The sequence below is a fragment of the Eremomyces bilateralis genome, assembly GCF_010015585.1.
Source record: "Eremomyces bilateralis CBS 781.70 unplaced genomic scaffold P152scaffold_55, whole genome shotgun sequence".
NCBI lineage: Eukaryota > Fungi > Ascomycota > Dothideomycetes > Eremomycetales > Eremomycetaceae > Eremomyces > Eremomyces bilateralis.
The window spans coordinates 1-18,171 of record NW_022985121.1 but is presented as its reverse complement, the minus strand read 5'-3'; the positions used below and the strand labels follow the sequence as shown (position 1 = coordinate 18,171).

The following is an 18,171-nucleotide window of genomic DNA, read 5'->3' as shown; positions in this document are numbered from 1 at the left end:
CTTCCCGTCCAAGCTGTATCTAACGTATCCTTCGCTAATGATCCAGAGACTCGAAAGTCTTCTAATGGATATATCATTTTCCTATTCAACGGCCCCGTTTGTTGGTAATCCGCACGTTAGACCGTGGTTACGACCTCTACCACTAAAGCTAAGCTCCTTACACTCTCCTAGGCTACACGCGAAGTGATCGCGATAAACCGTCTCTTTAGTCAACTTAGATTTGATCTAGAACAAGAGCTCACGATTTAATGTAACAATAAGCAGACCGTTGGTATCGTCTCTAAGCCAACTCCTTTGCTTACCTCACGCCTCCGTCACGTTGATATCCATTAGTTCTGGCTACGTCAAGAAGTCCAGACCGGTGATCTCAATGTTGAATGGATTTCCACGTCTGAAATGGTCGCCGACGGTCTTACCAAGTCCCTCCGGGAACTGCCAGGAACTGATGGCTGTCACGGGTATATAGCATGAAAGGCGGGATGAAGACAGGATGGCAGGCACAAAAAACCTTCCCCTCCCTGGATATTGAAAAGGACGGAATCAAAAGGGTCAGTTTATCCTTCTAGGGAACCCCCTGGTCTCAAATCAACCACCTACCATTGGTTTTGGGGAACGCATCGATCCACCCCACCACGTGACACTCAATCCACCCCCCACGTGATATTGAGCCAAAAAAGCGCTCTGATTGGTTGAATTGCCGCTGGCGTATTTGGGTTGATCCCCTGCTCTGGGAGGTCACGCGCTAGGCCTAGTTGAGCGATTAATTTCCATTATTACTAGCGTTGGGGACAAATCCCAAAGGGGGGACAAATCTCAAAATATTGGGGACAAATTTCAGTAGCCTTGAAGCTATTCCGAAGCATCTGAAAGGCATTAATTCGAGCTTCCTGTTAAGCATCCTTTCGACCACTCTCCCACAGTCAAGGCGTGGCTGTACGGCCATGGAAACGTCTCCTCCGCCTCCAGACGACGACTCTGCCTCAAGCTTCAATGGGTACTCCGACACGGAATCCGCGCGTTCTAACGACATCATTGTCGATGGCGATGTAGAATCTGCTTCCGAATCTACCTCTAATTATCGCGAATCCGACATACCACAACCACCAGAAGGAACACTGGGATGGGGCTCAAAGGAGGAAGCATACCGAGACCTCCTTATCTTTGTAAGAGCAAGGAACTTTGGCATCTCAATACTCCGATCGAAGCCGAACAAGCAAGGGAAGACTAGGGCGGTTATCTACCAGTGCGACCGTGGAGGAGCGTTCAGAAGTAAAGCAAAGATCGGGTCTCGTCGGACATCTACACAGAAGACAGGCTGTCTATGGACGGTTACCGCGCACTTCGATAGAGATATTGAGTTATGGCGGGTTAGCGGAGCTCCTGTCGAACATAATCATCCTATTGTATCGCCATTGGCTCATCGCTGCCATAGGAGGCTTTCTCCCGTTGCCCGCAATCGGATTCAAGACCTGTTAGTTGCTAGGACGAAGCCAAAGACTCTATATGAAGATTACCGGCGGACTCACCCAAATACATCCGTACGACCTCGCGATGTCGCCAATCTTTGTGCGCGTTTAAGGGGAATTCGGGCCGGTGAGGAGACACTTATCCAAGCCACCATCCGTGCGTTGGAGACTGAGTCTGATTTCAAGGTCAAATACGAACTAGATGAAGATGAACACTTACGATCTCTGTTCTTTACACACCATAAAAGCCTAGAGATCTTTAAGGATAACTTTGACGTACTCTTAATGGATTGTACGTACAAGACGAACAAGTTCCATATGCCTCTTTTCCACATCGTCGGGATGAGCTCAAATAGGCGCCCTTTCCACCTAGCCTTCGCCTTCCTCTCTACAGAATCGGAGGGGGACTACTTATGGGCGTTAGAGACACTCGTTCAGGCTCTCCCTGTCATGGGCCCAAACCACGAAGGATTTGGTAAGCTGGTAACGCTGTTGAATTGCTAAAGAGAGAAGGAGAAGATCTCTCTTACTGCGATCTGCTATTTACATCTGTGGGCAAACGGTCTACCCATCCCTCAGCCTTCTGCCTTAGGCCGCAAGGCCACAACACACAGACTGGGCGAAGCCCAAGACTGTCACACTCCCTGAGCGTAAAATTCCTCGTCTTATCCTGACAGATAAAGAGAAGGCTTTGATCAATGGTCTAGAACGCGTCTTTCCAGGCGTTCCGCATCGCCTATGTGCCTGGCACACAGAGAAGAACTGGCAGGCGAGGATATCCAAATCAGTCACGGGCGTGCCAAGCGGTTTTCTCGGAGATCTCAGGAAGTACGGTCAGACCATATTGGCTGCCTTTACTGAACTTCTTTACGCTGTATCTGAGACGGTTTGATCGCAGAAGTTACGAGAACCACTTTCATTTATTGCAAAGCTAAAGAAGAAGAGCTATCTACGACGCGTGCGCGATGTCCAAGACTTCGACAGTTGACTTAGTCACGTGACTATCATTCAGGAGACAGGCCACAGGCCTGGAACCATAACAAGACGTTGGAAATTTAGGAACGTTTAATAGAGAAACCACATAGAGACTGTCGATTAGATTTAGATTTATCAGTTGCAAAGAAAAACGTATATAATTTCGCTTGTTGTTCGTGAATTAGCCGTCCAAAACCGGATTAGCGTACTCAGCGGTCGATGACCGGATAAAAAAACACCCCCCCGCGCCCTGTTGTAACCGCAACAGATATCCGCTAATACATCTACACGGCATCCAGTTTTTGCAGGGGGCACCCGCTGCATCCAAACAGGGTACATAGAATCAGGGCATCCGCGCATCCACGGCATCCACTGCATCCAATCAGGCCTTGAAATGAAAAATAGTTTGCCGATGAAGCAAAATCAGACTCAATCTCGAGCACGCAACGCGACGTCATAATCACGAAATGTGAGTTTTCGAGCCGGGTGGGTCTTGAGATGTAGATCATGACCAAGAGTTGCCCATGCCAAGGACCCACTGGACGCCAAGTTCTGTGGGATCGGGACTTGGCTCTCTGCCCCTTCCCTCCTCCGAGATTTGATCTTGTAACTGTTTCCGGGGTCCCCGACCCCACGCCATGAGATAGCTTTGCCGTGAGCTTCTCCCCACACATGAAAGTCGTAGACTCCCATAATTCCTTCCCAGTAGCGATTGATTGATTGAATCATGAATAAGCGTCCTTCTCCGTTGCCCATTGCCCCGCCGGGAACCATGTACAAGACCGAAAACAGCCTGCTAGTCCTCTCTAACCCCACGTCCCAGCTTTTGAACATGACACCATGGATGTCTCTCACCACTTGGCAAAGCTTAGCCATACAAAATCAGGGGACAAAAACGCGACCATTGTCCCGCGAATCCCGAATACCAGCCATTCGGATCCTTCCTCTTCCTCTATTTACTTATCCCTAAGCTGATTCACAAGTCCAACAACGATCATGGTGGTCGTACAGTACCTCAAGAGGATTGGGGCCTGGCTTGCTCCTCCTCCTCCAAAATCAGACGATGGCCGTGATCAATGGCCTTCACGAGCTGCCTTCCTTCTTGCTGCAATGGGAGGATGTGCGGGACAGGGAAACCTGTTGCGGTACCCTTCTGTTGTTTATAACAACTATGGGCTACAGTGGTTCATCCCGTATTTAATGGCTGTGTTCCTTATTGCCATTCCGACCCTGATTCTGGAGATCTCTATCGGCCAGGCATATCGCGGTGGAACTGTCATTGCCTGTAAGTATTGAGCCGCGATCTTATCACCTTGTAGTCTACCCCTTGCCCTAAGCTATCCCTGGTAGATGATCTGCAGAGATTTGACTCTTAAGACCTTTCCAGAGGCAGTTTAGCCTTCTAGCTCGAACCTAATGTAGCACCTAGGTACATATGTTTCTTAGTACTAACTGTCTTTAGTCAACAACATCAACAGGAGACTAAAAGGTGTTGGAATGGGACCGGTCTTCGTGTCCTTTATCGTCGTCCAGTATTTCACAGTCAACCTGGCCTGGATTATGAACTATTTTCGACATTCATTTACTAGCCCGTTGCCATGGGAGGGCCGAATCGAGGAGTTCTACTGGAATGATATTATCCACAATGTAGATCCAGTCGAAAACGGAAGCTTTCTTAAATACCCAAGTACCAAGGTCCTTGGGGAAACTGTCGGCTGGAGTATGTTCATCTGGTTTCTTATCTGGGTCTCCATCTTCCGCGGAGTTGGCTTGACCGGCCGCGTCGTCTACTTCACCATGGGTCTGCCTATCGTAACGACGATCATCTTTGTTGGCCGTGCTCTGTCCCTAGAGAATGCTGCAGCAGGTGTAAGACTACTCTGGGCGACTTGGAGAAGTGACCAGTTGGCGTCCGGCACAGTCTGGCAAACTGCCGTCGGACAGGTATTCTTCTCCACCGGAATTGGCTTCGGATACTTCACATCGTATGCATCGTACAATGCAAAGCACTCAAATGCCGTCATGGACGCTGTCCTCATCTGTGGATCCAATGTTTTGTTCGAGAACTTTGCTGCATTTGCAGTCTTTGGCGTTGTTGGATATCTTCGAAGATGGCCGCAGGATGGGGTCCGACTTGGTGCTTTTGTCGTCGGATTCCTGACTCTTCCAGAAGCAGTGCTTCAGATGCCCGGAGCGAACTTCTGGGCGGTTCTGTTGTTCTTCACCCTTGTCGTACTCGGGTTCAGCTCGGCCTTTGTCATGCTGGACGTTGCAGCCACCTTGGTCGTCGACTCTGGCCTCAAGTACTCGCGTCCCGTTGTTGTCACCGTGCTAACACTGGTTTCATTCTTGATGTGCATTCCATACTGCACGGAATTTGGTTATTACCTTCTCGATGGCATTGACAGATGGGTTAATAATGTAGCTCTCATCTTCATTGTTTGGAGTGAGGTGGTCAGCGCTACCACTGTCTACCGTTGGAGCGATATCACCAGCCAAACTGGTCTACCTGCATTCGCTGTCTACAATCTTGGATATTTCGGAGGGATAGTCATTGGCATTTCGATTGCGCATGGCATCAGCAACCCAGGAGCTGGAGCTGAGGCGGGCATAGGCTTCTATATCGTCTGTGCCATTGCGTCATCCCTCATCGCGGAGACTCCCAATTCCAGAGCACCTAGTTTCTGGAATGCGAACGTGTTCCTGAGCCGGTTCTGGTTCTTAGCGTTTTATTCAGTAAGCAACGTTATTTCCTCGTCCTTGATCCAGATTAACTTAAAACAGGGCAATCAACTGCGGCGAGATTTAAACGTCATCGTTGGCGGAGGTAGCAACTGGAATATCCCCGTTTTTCTACCACTCCTGCTCCGTTATATCAGTGGTCCTGTCTTAGCAATCATCTTCAGTTTTGCGTATCCCGAGTTCAAGACCCTAAAGAATGACCCGATGATGGTTGCCGGCTTCATTCTCGCGCATCTCGGTCTGGTTCTTATCATTCTTGGTTTTGTTATGCCGAGGTATTACGATATCTTCGTTCCGGTCCACCGCCGGGATAAGGGTACGGAGCCGACAATTGCGAACGAAACAAAGGGCATTGAAGGTAGTGAGGTTACGACGGATATTCATAATAATGGCCTTGATGGTGGAGAAGCTGGTTTCGCATTTTCTAGTTCTCGTGAGCAAGAAAAAGCGACAGCAAAGTAGGATATGAAGACGGACGAGAGCTGGGCGGGAAGTCATGCGATTCGAGAGACTCTAAATTCTAATTGAGATTACCCGTAGAGAAATGCATCGGCCACCCAAATGAAGGCTTTACTTAGAACCTCATTAAGTTTATTGTATCTGTTAGGATTTGGATTTTAGAATATCTAAAGAGGCTCAATCTTTCTGAGTGTAAGGGTCTCACTGTAGGGAATCTCCAATCGTGAGGCAAACATTGAATTGTTGCTATGAAGGAGGAATCTATCTAAGGTGTGCGAGGCGTTTATCTGTTCTGGTGTTTACAGAGCAAACCTGAACCAGAACTGAACGGGCCATAAGGCCACAAGGCATCCAGGTCTGCGGACCTCTGATCCATCACAAATTCCATCAACTCGACTGACACGATTTGTCAAGAAAATCTGCATCGTATAGATAGTAGTATACTACGTGTCTAGTGACATTAATGCTCACGATGGCTTTGTGGTTCACGCACCATGCAGCAATCGATGTATGGTTCGCCGTTAATCACAACACTGAACGTGTCCTGCGTTTCAAATGCGAACCGTTGGTATGTCGGTCTGCCGAGAGGTGACGCCTCAACATAACTCCGGTGCCCGGTCTGATCCGCCTGCTTGCAAAATTCATTCATCAGTAGCGATCCCGCGCCTCTGCGCTGGTGCTTTGGCAAGGTTGCGAGGACGCTTAGGTCTACGAAAATACTTAATACTGTCGTATCACACTGTTTGTATTGTGTCTAATAACTTACACCAATGCTCCTCCTCGCCCATTATCTTCTTCTTTTTCTCCGTCGCTTTGCCAGTAACCTCCTCGAATAGCGCGATATCCCCGTCCATAGGCCACTCGGGGGGTTTCTCCTGCGGAGGCTCCGTGTGCGGCGAGCTCCATTTGGCGAAGGCTATGATCTCGTCTGATGCATGCACCGACTCTGCCTGGCCCTCCACAACCTTGTATATTCGGGTATGTGGCTTCTCGATGTCGCTTTCCAGGCTCTTCTTATACCATTCGCGGACGGGGGGTACATCAGGCTTCACCTTCAGGACCAAGGGGCTCTTAAACGTGTCGAAGTACAAATCGACCAGCTGGGGGATATCCGCTTTTACTGCTCTCACGAGGCGTAAAGGCATAGTATAGGCCACTCTTTAGAAGCGCAACTATGTGAAGAAGAGCACAAGTTCGTTAAAAGTCCTGCCAACAGATGATGGAAAGAGCAGTACGGCTATAGAGCAATGTAGCCAGAGACCTAATACAAAGCTCAATTTAGAGTAATAGTGGGTTGCATCGTGGGAGTTGATTCGGGCGACCTAGTTTACGATATGGACCGCCTCCCCAAGACGCTAGAGAGCGAAGCGAACAAGTGGTCTTGACACTTGGCTGGTGAGATTTGTCCCCCCGTTTTTGACATTTGTCCCCCCAATGAGATTTTTCCCCCCGCGCTAGTGGTAGAGGAAATTTGTCAAGGATTGGTAGTCCTGGGTGATATTGGATTGCTGTAGGCAACTGAATAGATCAAGAAGTCTGTATCAACGTATTTGTATTGTATGTAATGGTGTAAATGTGTAACAGCGCGAATCGCTACCGTCGAGAGTTGGTAGGAGGGTGGTGAGATTTTCCCCCCCGCTTTTGAGATTTTGCCCCCCCGTGAGATTTTCCCCCCGCGCTAGCGATGATGGAAATTAATCGCTGAACTAGGCTTAGCGCAAATTATTCTATATCTTCTTCAACAGACAACTTCAATGTTTCAATCTATTCCTTATGAAGCCTATCTTCTACTAACGTCGCTGTCTCTTGCGCGGGCTAAGTCCTTTCCAAGCATTTGAAGCCGTCTCTGCTGCAGCACGCTTAGGATGCTGTCTATGCACATCTCCAGATCCAAAAAGAGGATTTTGAGCAGCGACTTGTGCAAATTTTTCAGCATAGAAAGCTTCCATATCTCCAAAGTGATAATTCTATGCCATTGTTGGAGTGCAGGAAGCAAACGCCCCTCTTGTCGCGAGAGCCATATCCCGTGCTTCAACTAGTTCTGTAGGGTCGTTTTCCTGCCCTGTCTCTGCCAAAAAATTCATCACTATGCTAATGTCACTGCAGTTATATAGAACAGGCTGAAGTCGTCGACGCTCGATGTCGGCAAAGAACTCTTCCAACGACGGGGGTTACGGAGCAGGCTGTAGAGGGGATTAAGCCGTAGTAATAGACGCAGTAACAGAGACAGGTAAAGACAAATAAGATGGAGTAGGGGAAGATATAGGAGTAGGTGAAGGGATCGATATAGATGGAGAAGTAGTTATAGAATTCGTAGCTGGTGCAGATGTAGGAACTGATACGGTAACAGCTGTGTTTGTGTATCGTAAGACCTCAGCAAGTGTTTGACCCTGGGGGTGAGGAGGAGGAGGCTGAAATTGAAGGATAGAAGGTGGCACACGTCGTTCAAAGTGTAGAAGTATTGATACGTGATTTGATTGATCTATCTAGGAGTATGGGAGGCCTCGGAGGAATAGGAGGTAACCACACATGATACTAGCCGTATTGGGATGTCACCTGACTCCCAACCTCTAGAGGATGGTTGATATCCAACACAAAGCCTGAAAGATCTCGACGAGTTATAGCATTCGTAGGTAGTGCAGATGTAGGAATTGACACAGCGACAGAGGTGTTTGTATGTTGTAAGACCTCAGCGAGTGTTTGACCTTGGGGTTGTGGTAGAGAGGGCGGTACACGTCGTTCAAAAGCTAATGGATCTCGACGAGTTGATGCCTTGTTCTTCCTCGGCGCTCCTCTTGTTTAAGCAGGAAGCGGCTCTAGGATAGATTAATATGGCCTTGGAGAGAGGCTTATTGACCGTCCTTGCTCACGTTGATAGCGCCAATGGTCGTCGTAGAGGTGATTTGGTCGTAATGTCGATCCAGAATTTATTACATCTCGCAGCGTATGATGACATGGAAGACCGTTTATCTTCTTAAAGAGGCCAGAACAAGGACGCCCGCTACGACGTTGTCTCTGCTCCTTCTGGCGTAATAGATCCTATTGTCTAATGCGTTCAATTGCCGCTGGCGTAAGGATGTCATGAATCCCAGGAGGTAGGAATGGCATTAACTCCAGTCTGTGCTCGAATTTAATGCTGTGTTTAGAAGAAGCAACCTGTTTCTTGTACTTGTTGTATTGACTCTTGACCATCTGCTCAATCCTTCTAACAACACGCAGCAAGTCGCCTGTTGAAGCCATGAGGTAGTCCTTCAAGACCTTATGCATTCCTTCACCAGGAGAGGTTGTGATTGTATTATAGTGTCGATGCTGAGACGTCCAAGCAGCTGCCCACTCGGTACATATATGCCATTGATTGTCACGTAAGTATTGGCAAAGTTCTCGCTGGTCGACGTAGTCTTTGAGTAACTCGTTCCACTTTAGCTTAAATGTATGTGGACTCTTTGCGTAGATAAGCTGCTCCAGTCAGTTCTGTAAAATAATTATAAGAGGCATTCCCGGAAGCCTTCTGGAAACGCCTCTTAGGCCATTGGCGGGGAGCGAGCATACCTGACTCCAACGTTTCATAAATTGGGCCCGGTGCTCAGCAATTCTCTGCTTCTCTTCTTTTGTTACGCCATCAGCGTCTCGCCAGGTCTTTTGAGCCTTTGTCTGCACATTCTTGTTGATATGCCATACGCACAGGAGTTGTGGAACACCCGGAAATAGAGTGCGAGCTACTAGTTTTACCGCATCCTCCTGATCGCTGATAAACACGCGTGGCTGCGGGGTCCCTATCTTGAGGAGGAAGTTTGAGATTACCCAATGGTAATCTGCTTCTTTCTCGCTGTGGAGGAAGCAGAACCCTACAGAGAAGAAGGTCTGCAGATTGGTGCAGCCGAGTATATGCAACAGTAGGAGTTTGTACTTGTTGGTTCGGTACGTACAGTCCATCAACAGGATATCGGGATTCGCGAGCAGTAGCTTAATCTGCTTCTAGTAGGCAAAGAAGAGACTTTGTACGTGATTATCCGCATCCTTCTTAATAGTAAAGACCTATTCCGGCGTAGACAGGTCATCTAATAATGTCTTAATCGGACTCCTCCCATTTAAGTACTTCTCTCTAATTGCCTTCCTCTCGCCGCGAATATCGGTAGCAGATACTAGCGTGTTCGGATCCTCCTTTTGAATAGCAGCCATTATCTACATCGGCCGTACCCCAGTATATATCATTAATTTAATTATATCTTTCTATGCTAATGTACGCTTACGATAGACATTATGCGTACTAGGGTTAAGCGACCGGGGATGGTTATTGTAAGAGTCTCACTGTCGGGAATCTCCAATCGTGAGGCAAACATTGAATTGTTGCTATGAAGGAGGAATCTATCTAAGGTGTGCGAGGCGTTTATCTGTTCTGGTGTTTACAGAGCAAACGGGCCACAGGGCCACAAGGCATCCAGGTCTGCGGACCTCTGATCCATCACAGTTATAATACTTGTGTAGAACCTCCAGCTTCTACTGGTCGTCGCTTTTGTTCTTAAATATAACAAGCCTAAAAGGACACCCTATTGAGCGTATGCTTGTACTCAGAGTCCTTGCTCTTAACTAATAGTTTCCGGATCGATCACAGTGGTAGTAATATCGTGTCTTAACATTAGAATTGTGAGGTTTACTCCGCTTGAGTAGGAAGCCGTAGCCATGCTGCATGCTATGGTCCCTAAGAGAATTGTAGGCTTCTTTATAGGACGTGTAAAGACAATCTGGAGGAGGGGCGATATCCTCCATGCTAAGATCTGTAAGAGAAGGAATGTGAGAAAACAGTGGTTCCTGATATCAGGTGGTCTACAAGACAGGTCACAGCGGGAGCTCTGTGTTTGACCAAGAATTGTGTCGGAAGTCAGCGGTCTACTTAGTCATCCCATTCTGTACATTACGTAAGCCTGGGTATATCTACCCTGCGATGTATCCTACCTTTACACAATACAAGCATCTCACTGCCTCTGAACAGGTATCCTATTGTTTCCGTGATTGTTTGACACGCCAAAACGATCAACAAATTGAGACATTGATTGATCTTGCTCCTATACGCCCATATTTAAGTTCTGTATACAAATTGATGGCTACCGAGACCCTGGTTTCCTCAAAACGAGCGAAAAAGCAAAGAATGAGGGGTTGGTAACATCGCGGGATGTGTAATACACTGTCATGGTTGGGAACACGGGATCGATACCACACAAATACGAGCAAGAAATGGGGATCACGGGTAGGAAACCGGAAAGCGCCAAAAAACAGGGGTATCTCGAAAACCTGATCTCTAACAAGGAACACCTCCATGCTGAGATTATAAGAGAAAGAACGGATTGAATATTGACGCTGTCCCTGGGCGAAGAGGAGGCAAAATGCGCGCTAGGCTCAGTTGAGCGATTAATTTCCATCATCACTAGCGCGGGGGGAAAATCTCACGGGGGGGCAAAATCTCAAAAGCGGGGGGGAAAATCTCACCAGCCATTACCGCAGTAAAATATTACCGTACCGTTTTACTGTGGGCTTACCGTTGGCCGCACTGTCGCCAAGCACTCGACGAAAACCTCAATCAAAAATGGCGACAGCAACAGCAAAATGGCCGAGCTTCAAGTTCGCAACCCATGCCTCGGTCTCAGAATTCTGCGTCTCTTCTCAAGCGTACTTGGCGAACCATCCAAGCGAGTACAGCCAGTATCAACATCTTGCCATCGGTGCTTTGGTCTTTAATCATTCGACCCCAAGGCGGCTTCTCCTCATCCAGCGCGCAGCTAGTGATACCATGCCCAATCTATGGGAGATCCCCGGAGGTGGCGCCGACGATGTAGACGAGACAATTTTGCACGGTATAGCCAGAGAACTGTGGGAAGAGACTGGCTTGATGGCCACAAGCGTCGGACCGGAAGTGGGTGTCGGACAGATGTTCACCGTTGGATATGCCAAACTAAACCAAGTGTGCTCATACAAACCGTGATACGAAATTAAACCAATATAGCCAAACATTCAAGGCAGAGTACCGATAGTCAAAAGAATCCTGGTTCTAGAGATCGGTTTATGGGCTATTCTTTTGCACATTGGAGAGATAGAAATTTGAACCAAGGCCTGCATGGTTTGATATTCCCTCCTAGTACATCTTTTTTTGAGAGAGACTTACTAACTTGGGTGCAAGAAATAGCTTGGGTATAAGAATTGTTCAAAACCCTAGCTCCGGCCCCTGATTCTTCGCGTCGACCTAGATGCTTTCCAAGTTCTTTGCCTCTACGTCCCACCCTGCTTGTTCGGCAGTGCCGCCAGTGAACCATTGCGCTGCTTCTTGATCACTTTTCAGCAACCACTTTAACCAGTTGGTGCCCGCGACCCCGAACTTGCCACCGTCCTTCTCCGACCAGGTCGCCATATGGCCAACAGGGAGGTTGCCTTTCCATGATGGAACATTGCTAGGTAGGTTTTTAAAGTCACGTTCGCCCTAATAAATAGATTAGCATCGGACACGAGCCGCGGATAAAAACGTACGTTTTCATAGGCGATATCCGATGAACCACCAAGGAAAAAGAAAACGGGCTGGTGCAGTTGAGCGACTGTTTGTTTTGATGCTGAGTCGCTGAATTCTCCAGAGTTAAAAATTCCAATAGCCGAGACGCGAGGATCGGGGGCGACATCGTATGCCTCGAGACCACCGCAGCTCTGTCCTGCAGCAGCAATTTTTCTCGTATCAACATTAGCATATTTCCCTTGTCCAGCGTTCTGAGTGATAAACTCGATCGATTGGAGTAACATTTCCGATGTGGTCTGACCGGAACCGCCTGGACTACCATTGGCAATAACCATAAAACCATGGGAAGCCCATTCGGTTAGAGCTCCTTCGAACGCGGTACTATCGCCCATACAACCTCCATTTCCCCAAACGAGTACAGGCAGCTTTAGATCTGCGGGAATCTCCTTAGGAAGATAGATAGTATGTTTAGGTAGACCTGGGTCAGTTGAGTATTCCTAAGAAGATCAGTTTATATATATTTTCTGTGGCTTGGCTGGAGGGGTACTCACTGCTGTATATGGGCCAGTGCCACCACCGCTAGGTCCTCCCATAGGCCCTCCAAGTCCGCCACCGCCACCCAACAACCCACCAAGTCCTCCGAGGCCTCCTTCTAGTCCTCCGAGGCCTCCTCCTAGCCCTCCGAGCCCTCCGCTTGATCCACCCAGTCCTCCAAGGCCCCCTAATCCTCCGAGTAGTCCACCACCAGAGCCGCCCAATCCACCACCAAGCTGAGGAGCAGCCTCACTGGCGACGGCCAAAAGACTGAAGAGTGTCACTGACTGCATTTTAAAAGGCACAGACGATGCGAATTAACGAAATTATGAGGTCTGATAGCCGAAGAGGTTTGTTGAGGGAACTGTGTGACTAGAGGAATATAAGAAGCGCGTATCTGGCTGGGAAGGTCATTTTATATCCTATTTGATTCCGGAATGACAATCAGACCACACGAGTTCATCTCGGCTAGACTGGCGACCATGATATTGCATTCATTTTAGCTACAGCTCTTGGCAACCGTCGTCGCGTTTTCGACAGAGCGATTGTATGTGGAGAAGAGATACTGTGCCTAGTGATCTATTAATGAAACTTTGAATGCAAGCAGAATTTAGTGCCAGAACTTAGTCCGCGAGCGGACCCGTTCTTCCAGTCTAGAAGTGAGATCGTTTAGTTTACGGAAGGTAGGGCATAGCTTACCAAGGTTTGCCTTACCGATCCCGAGCATGAATTTAAATAGGCATCCCATAAGGTTTAGTGGATGATCATGTTCGCTGACAGCAGCCATACTTAGACGTTGTCCCAGCTATATCGCCAAGAATCCTGCTTTCTCTCGGGTGGAGAGACGTGGGCCTCCCATGTACCTAATTCTCTGCACTGAGTGTCGGGAGGGGTTAAAAACTGGGCTCACCATTGACCGTAGGTAGAGGGAAAGACGAGCGTAGGGTATCGTAGATCTGAACCCTAAGCAATGGCGAAAGGTGCCATGTATGCCGAGGACTTTCCGTACTTGCGGTCAACTACATACCCTGAAAACCACCTAGGTTGATGTTCTAACGATATCGTGACCTAGATATTTAATAATATGTGGAATAAAATCCTCTAAATGGGGATGCTTCTCCGTTGTGTTCGTCCGCGATTCATTTAGTCTGACTCTGGTCCTAAGGAATCGATCAATCAGATAACGACGGACAAGAACCACGCAGATTGGAACTACGCCATGAAGTGGGGCAGTAAATTTCCTTTAAATTTCAATGCTAGGACCGATCTAAATAAATCGGAAAGTCCGATAGAGATCGGAGAATCCGATACTGCAAACTCGCATCCACAAGTACGAACCTCACGCAGCTAGCGTGAAACACAATGGCGTGTTCGCGAATCGATTGCAAATCGCAGGAGGATAATAGATTCTGTATTGTTGCACACTGCGTTACGACGAGACTGATCCTTAAGAAATCAGGAGAAATTTAATGCTCATTTTTAGAACAATAATTGCTTAGATGAAGAGTGAAATGGCTGAGGTCATGTTGGTTAGTCACATGATCTGCCTTGCAGGTGCATTGTATGTCTTGTGTTCTCATTTGAGGCTGCGAGCCGAGAGCCCTCGAGAAGAGTCTAAACACCGCCATCCGGCGTCTGACGTTCAGCCATGGCAAAGTTCTCAAGCTGTCCGGCATGGGTTGACACGGTCCAATAGTTGGGATTTGCACTGGCCAATGGCAACAATCAAACTTTATTTCCAGCTCACGTTAATTCGATGAGTCAATACGAATATCTGGGCAATTGCAGACACATTATTTCAATTTGTATGGAACTTCGCCAACAAGTGATGCACCGTCAATAGAACCCGCTTCGACGCTCAAATGCTATTTCTTTGCATGTGGACGGCAAACTATCCCTGAGACCCTTTGATTTTGCCTAGACACTCGCCGCAGGCGCGCCACCGCTACCAGCGTCTTCCGTAATAATTCGATAAAGCTCTGGGGCGAAACACGCGGCCACCTTCTGGTCCCCTCTATCATTGAAGTGGACACCATCCCTAGTATCAGCGGACGCATCAAATCCTGTGAAGCAGTCTACCACAGTGACCGGGGACTCTGGTGTCGACTTCGCTGCCGCCCAAGGAGGAATTGCCACATCGAGCGGCCTGACGTCTGTGAGCGTCGCCGGTGGGATTTGTGCGACCTAGAGTTTGACAGTTGTCAGTCACTCCTAACATAATATATTAGCACAAGGCCTTTGGGTAAGACTTACAACTACCTGTACGTTCGGGTTATCTGCTCGCATTTGATCAACGAGCTTCCCGAATGCGGCGGTTATTTTAGAAGGGTCCCCTCTGAAAGCCTATCCATAGTTAGTGTCTGTTTCCTTTCTATAAGTAGGATATGGGATGAACCCAGCATACCATATCATTGACTCCAAGCAGGATCATCACGACATCAGGGTGCAGTGCGGCCAAGATAGGAGGAAGCTTATTTTGGTCCCACGGAGCCCCGCCTATGTTAGGCCCCGACTGTGCTGCTGTTGCCTTGATTGCCGGATAGCCTTCGTGGCCCCCATTGTCTCCGCACGTGGATCGCTGAGTGCCCACGAACTGGAAATTTTCTGCCCCCGCAGTCCTCAGCTCCTGCGCGAGCACACCCCTCCAACACGTCTACACGGATGATTATTTAGCAGAGTTAAGGAGAAGCATCTAGAAGAGCACCCACTATCGCTGTTGTTGAGTCTCCAAGGGGCATAATCTTCAGCTGTGCAAAAGCTAGAGGGAAGAAAAGAGCGCAAAGGCTGAACCAAACAGCTGTACGAGCCATCTTGTGTCGTATATTCGTCGATGCGCGACGAGAACTCAAGTGTGTTTAGAGTATCATAGCAAAAGGGAGAATGGACCGCGATGATTCACTTATATACATCGAGGCTGGCCTGCAGCCTTTCGAATCCTCTTTCATTAAACTAATCGAAAGCCCTTTTTGATTCGGCTCTGATGTTGCCTCGGACCATTGGCAACAATCTCCATCTCGGAATTTCCGATTAGGGTTATGGTCATATCGTCTATCAAAATCAAAGCCATAGTAACACTTTTTCTGCAGTTTCGGAAGACTAAAAACATGCATAATTAATCTATATCCATCCATGAATCGTCTGGGTATTTATATAAAAGGATAATGGCCACCCTTGGTCTGTTATCGATTTGAACGCTATGTTCTTTAAGTTCAGACACCATGGCGAAATCACTCGTTTGGCTACTGTTTCTGTCTTCCCTCGTTTGCCATGTCTTTGCAGTGGTAAGGATCATGCCATTGGGTGACTCTGTTACTGCAGGAGTAAGTGTGCAACACTTTATGTAAAGCTTCTGCTGACAAGGAAAAACGAAGGGCTGCTGGCGCCAGGTTCTCTGGCAGAATCTTGCTCAAAGCGGCTTGGAAGGGCAATTCAAGTTCGTCGGTACACAAAAATCACTCTTTTCCTGCCCAGGCGAATACGATCTGGAACACGAGGGTCATGTTGGCTATGAAGCAATCGGAATTGCCAGCAAAGGCCAGCTTAGTGGCTGGCTAAACCAGGTCAAGCCTGTTGACATCGGCATGATACTTTTAGGCACGAACGACGTGGTATGCAAATGTAGCGGTGGGTAGAAACAAAATATCACTAATTAAGCTATAGTGGCGTGGAAGGAGCGTAGTGGATGGTGAGGCGGCATTCACCAAGCTAGTGGAACAGTTCCGTACTCAGAAGCCCACGGTTAGAATTCTGGTCAGTTAAAGATCTCTAATCAATGATTGGGCAAAACAGCTAATCAAGGTATTATTAGATAGCACAGATCATGAACTTGCAGCCCAGAGGCGTAAATTGCGGTAGCACATGCCCACAAGCTGTTTCCGCATGGAACGAGATGATAGCGGCCGTGGCTTCGAAGCTAAACACTCCTCAATCCCCAGTTATCGCTGTTGACTGTTTCACCGGGTTTGATATTGCGACCGATACACAGGACGGAATACACCCGAATAGTGGCAGTGGGACACAGAAGGTGGCGGCATGCTGGCAGGAGCCACTCGAGAAAGAAATTCGCGCGGTCATTGCAGCTGAGGGTGGTAAGTCAAGCTTCATATCCGAGTATATGTAGAGAGCTTCTAAATTCGCTTAGATGGCGTTAGTTAAAGATATTCTCTCTCAGCATAAGGGAGAAGAAAAGGCTTTCGGGATTAGAGGTTCTAAGATCCGTATAGCGAATGTTCAGAGATTTCATGGAATCGACTCAGAATAATGTTTGATTGCACTTCCCGTAACTTTACACCAAAATCATGACGAATTCTTGTTGTGATCTTATCATGGGGTTTGGCCACTGGCAGAGAGGAGTGTCACGGTGGGGTGAGAGAGAGAGAGAGAGATTCATACGCCCGTCAGGCCTCTCTGCGAGGCCCATGTGTCACGGTGGGGTGCGAGCGTTAGCATTAAGCAAGTAAGGACAGAGGCATCTCCAAGTCATGTGCTTACGTCACGTGACTCCTTCCTAGCATTGTACTTAGCACGCATACCAACGTCCTCTTGTTCCTGATTCCTTAAGGATCAGTCTCTAGTCATAAGGGGCACACACCCTTTTCTATATATTTTCTACTCACAAGCTACTCGCTGACTCCTCATCTGATTCCACCCCTGTGTGCTCTGACAGTTATTATATATTTAGGTATGTCGGCGAAGAGTATAACTGTAATTAGGGTAACTTGTAAGCTGCCTTCTTAGCAACCATAATGATGTCTATACAAGCGACAAAACGATTTCCCATACACTGTGCATTACTTCTCCCGATGTAGAGATTGTTTTGGTGTATGCGGGCTCTGCTCATCTTGAAGGCCCACAGAACCGTCAATGCGGCTTGCGGACCATTTCTAGCGTTAGTGTAGATTCGGCTGCGTTGGCATATGTCCGATCCTTGGTTTGCATGGAAGAGTGTCCTGGAAAATCATACTGGTCTTTACTGTCTTTGACTCACGACTAATAGACTTAACCGAGCTGCCGAAAGTCGCAAGACATATCCTGGGTACCTATCCTAGAGGGTGAGCGAAAGTCTAAAGCAGCCTGAGCCTTAACTGAGCCATTGCTGAGTCTCACCGAGAGCTACAGAGAGCACATTCTAAGTTCTACCGCAAGCATGTCACGAAAGACGGCTGCTGTGTCAGCAAATCTACTCGATGAGGCAATAAAGCTACATCAACGCTCGAGTCCCGCAAGTCACTTCAAACACCTCCGTCTCCTGGTCCTAGTGCTTCCAACGAGTAGGCGACGAGTAGTAGTAGGAGACCGCAGAGCCAGGACGAAGCTGCACCTTTTGTACGTTGCGTGGAAGTGTGTTAATGACTGGTTCATACCCTGGCTACGCACGGCGACGCGAACGGGTGGAAAGCGATGTACCTGTGATGGATCAGAGGTCCGCAGACCTGGATGCCTTGTGGCCCTGTGGCCCGTTTGCTCTGTAAACACCAGAACAGATAAACGCCTCGCACA

At 48.1% G+C, this 18,171-nt stretch overlaps 6 protein-coding genes across 6 annotated transcripts; 3 read left to right on the top strand and 3 right to left on the bottom strand.

Annotated features, from left to right (window-relative positions):
• Nucleotides 1–3,380: 3,380 nt before the first annotated feature.
• On the top strand, nt 3,381–5,819 carry P152DRAFT_485889 (SNF-domain-containing protein). The gene is made up of 3 exons (XM_033682071.1): nt 3,381–3,726; nt 3,904–5,177; nt 5,226–5,819. The coding sequence occupies exons 1-3, from the start codon at nt 3,438–3,440 to the stop codon at nt 5,643–5,645; spliced, it is 1,983 nt and encodes a 660-aa protein (XP_033529528.1). The 5' UTR covers nt 3,381–3,437; the 3' UTR covers nt 5,646–5,819.
• Nucleotides 5,820–5,869: 50 nt separating this feature from the next.
• P152DRAFT_485888 (acyl-CoA N-acyltransferase) lies at nt 5,870–7,246 on the bottom strand. The gene is made up of 2 exons (XM_033682070.1): nt 6,409–7,246; nt 5,870–6,350 (listed from the first exon to the last, which is right to left on the bottom strand). Exons 1-2 carry the CDS (start codon nt 6,785–6,787, stop codon nt 6,103–6,105), a joined length of 627 nt encoding a protein of 208 aa, XP_033529527.1. The 5' UTR covers nt 6,788–7,246; the 3' UTR covers nt 5,870–6,102.
• A 3,944-nt stretch (nt 7,247–11,190) lies between these two features.
• Nucleotides 11,191–11,902, top strand: P152DRAFT_463084 (NUDIX-domain-containing protein). Its single transcript, XM_033680466.1, has one exon. It carries the CDS (start codon nt 11,224–11,226, stop codon nt 11,617–11,619), a length of 396 nt encoding a protein of 131 aa, XP_033529526.1. The 5' UTR covers nt 11,191–11,223; the 3' UTR covers nt 11,620–11,902.
• Nucleotides 11,858–12,747, bottom strand: P152DRAFT_463081 (uncharacterized protein). The gene is made up of 3 exons (XM_033680465.1): nt 12,690–12,747; nt 12,159–12,635; nt 11,858–12,111 (listed from the first exon to the last, which is right to left on the bottom strand). The coding sequence occupies exons 1-3, from the start codon at nt 12,729–12,731 to the stop codon at nt 11,878–11,880; spliced, it is 753 nt and encodes a 250-aa protein (XP_033529525.1). The 5' UTR covers nt 12,732–12,747; the 3' UTR covers nt 11,858–11,877.
• Nucleotides 12,748–14,166: 1,419 nt separating this feature from the next.
• On the bottom strand, nt 14,167–15,752 carry P152DRAFT_517964 (SGNH hydrolase). Its single transcript, XM_033683043.1, has 4 exons — nt 15,381–15,752; nt 15,077–15,325; nt 14,926–15,015; nt 14,167–14,856 (listed from the first exon to the last, which is right to left on the bottom strand). Exons 1-4 carry the CDS (start codon nt 15,480–15,482, stop codon nt 14,590–14,592), a joined length of 708 nt encoding a protein of 235 aa, XP_033529524.1. The 5' UTR covers nt 15,483–15,752; the 3' UTR covers nt 14,167–14,589.
• Nucleotides 15,753–15,890: 138 nt separating this feature from the next.
• Nucleotides 15,891–17,079, top strand: P152DRAFT_444835 (SGNH hydrolase; the record flags this gene model as incomplete). Its single annotated transcript, XM_033677821.1, has 4 exons — nt 15,891–15,998; nt 16,044–16,280; nt 16,333–16,422; nt 16,481–17,079. 4 exons carry the CDS (start codon nt 15,891–15,893, stop codon nt 16,790–16,792), a joined length of 747 nt encoding a protein of 248 aa, XP_033529523.1. The 3' UTR covers nt 16,793–17,079.
• Nucleotides 17,080–18,171: the final 1,092 nt, after the last annotated feature.

Bases quoted from the DNA above. Each gene is read 5' to 3' on its own strand.
- P152DRAFT_463084 (XM_033680466.1), top strand. From the start codon at position 11,224: ATGGCGACAGCAACAGCAAAATGGCCGAGCTTCAAGTTCGCAACCCAT.
- P152DRAFT_517964 (XM_033683043.1), bottom strand. From the start codon at position 15,482: ATGGCTCGTACAGCTGTTTGGTTCAGCCTTTGCGCTCTTTTCTTCCCT. The intron at 15,326-15,380 runs GTGGGTGCTCTT...TCATCCGTGTAG, and splicing joins GAGACTCAACAACAGCGATA to ACGTGTTGGAGGGGTGTGCT. The intron at 15,016-15,076 runs GTATGCTGGGTT...AACTATGGATAG, and splicing joins TGCTTGGAGTCAATGATATG to GCTTTCAGAGGGGACCCTTC.
- P152DRAFT_463081 (XM_033680465.1), bottom strand. From the start codon at position 12,731: ATGGGAGGACCTAGCGGTGGTGGCACTGGCCCATATACAGCA. The intron at 12,636-12,689 runs GTGAGTACCCCT...TGATCTTCTTAG, and splicing joins GCACTGGCCCATATACAGCA to GAATACTCAACTGACCCAGG. The intron at 12,112-12,158 runs GTACGTTTTTAT...TCTATTTATTAG, and splicing joins CGGATATCGCCTATGAAAAC to GGCGAACGTGACTTTAAAAA.
- P152DRAFT_485888 (XM_033682070.1), bottom strand. From the start codon at position 6,787: ATGCCTTTACGCCTCGTGAGAGCAGTAAAAGCGGATATCCCCCAGCTG. The intron at 6,351-6,408 runs GTAAGTTATTAG...GTATTTTCGTAG, and splicing joins GGGCGAGGAGGAGCATTGGT to ACCTAAGCGTCCTCGCAACC.
- P152DRAFT_485889 (XM_033682071.1), top strand. From the start codon at position 3,438: ATGGTGGTCGTACAGTACCTCAAGAGGATTGGGGCCTGGCTTGCTCCT. The intron at 3,727-3,903 runs GTAAGTATTGAG...AACTGTCTTTAG, and splicing joins CGGTGGAACTGTCATTGCCT to TCAACAACATCAACAGGAGA. The intron at 5,178-5,225 runs GTAAGCAACGTT...AACTTAAAACAG, and splicing joins GGTTCTTAGCGTTTTATTCA to GGCAATCAACTGCGGCGAGA.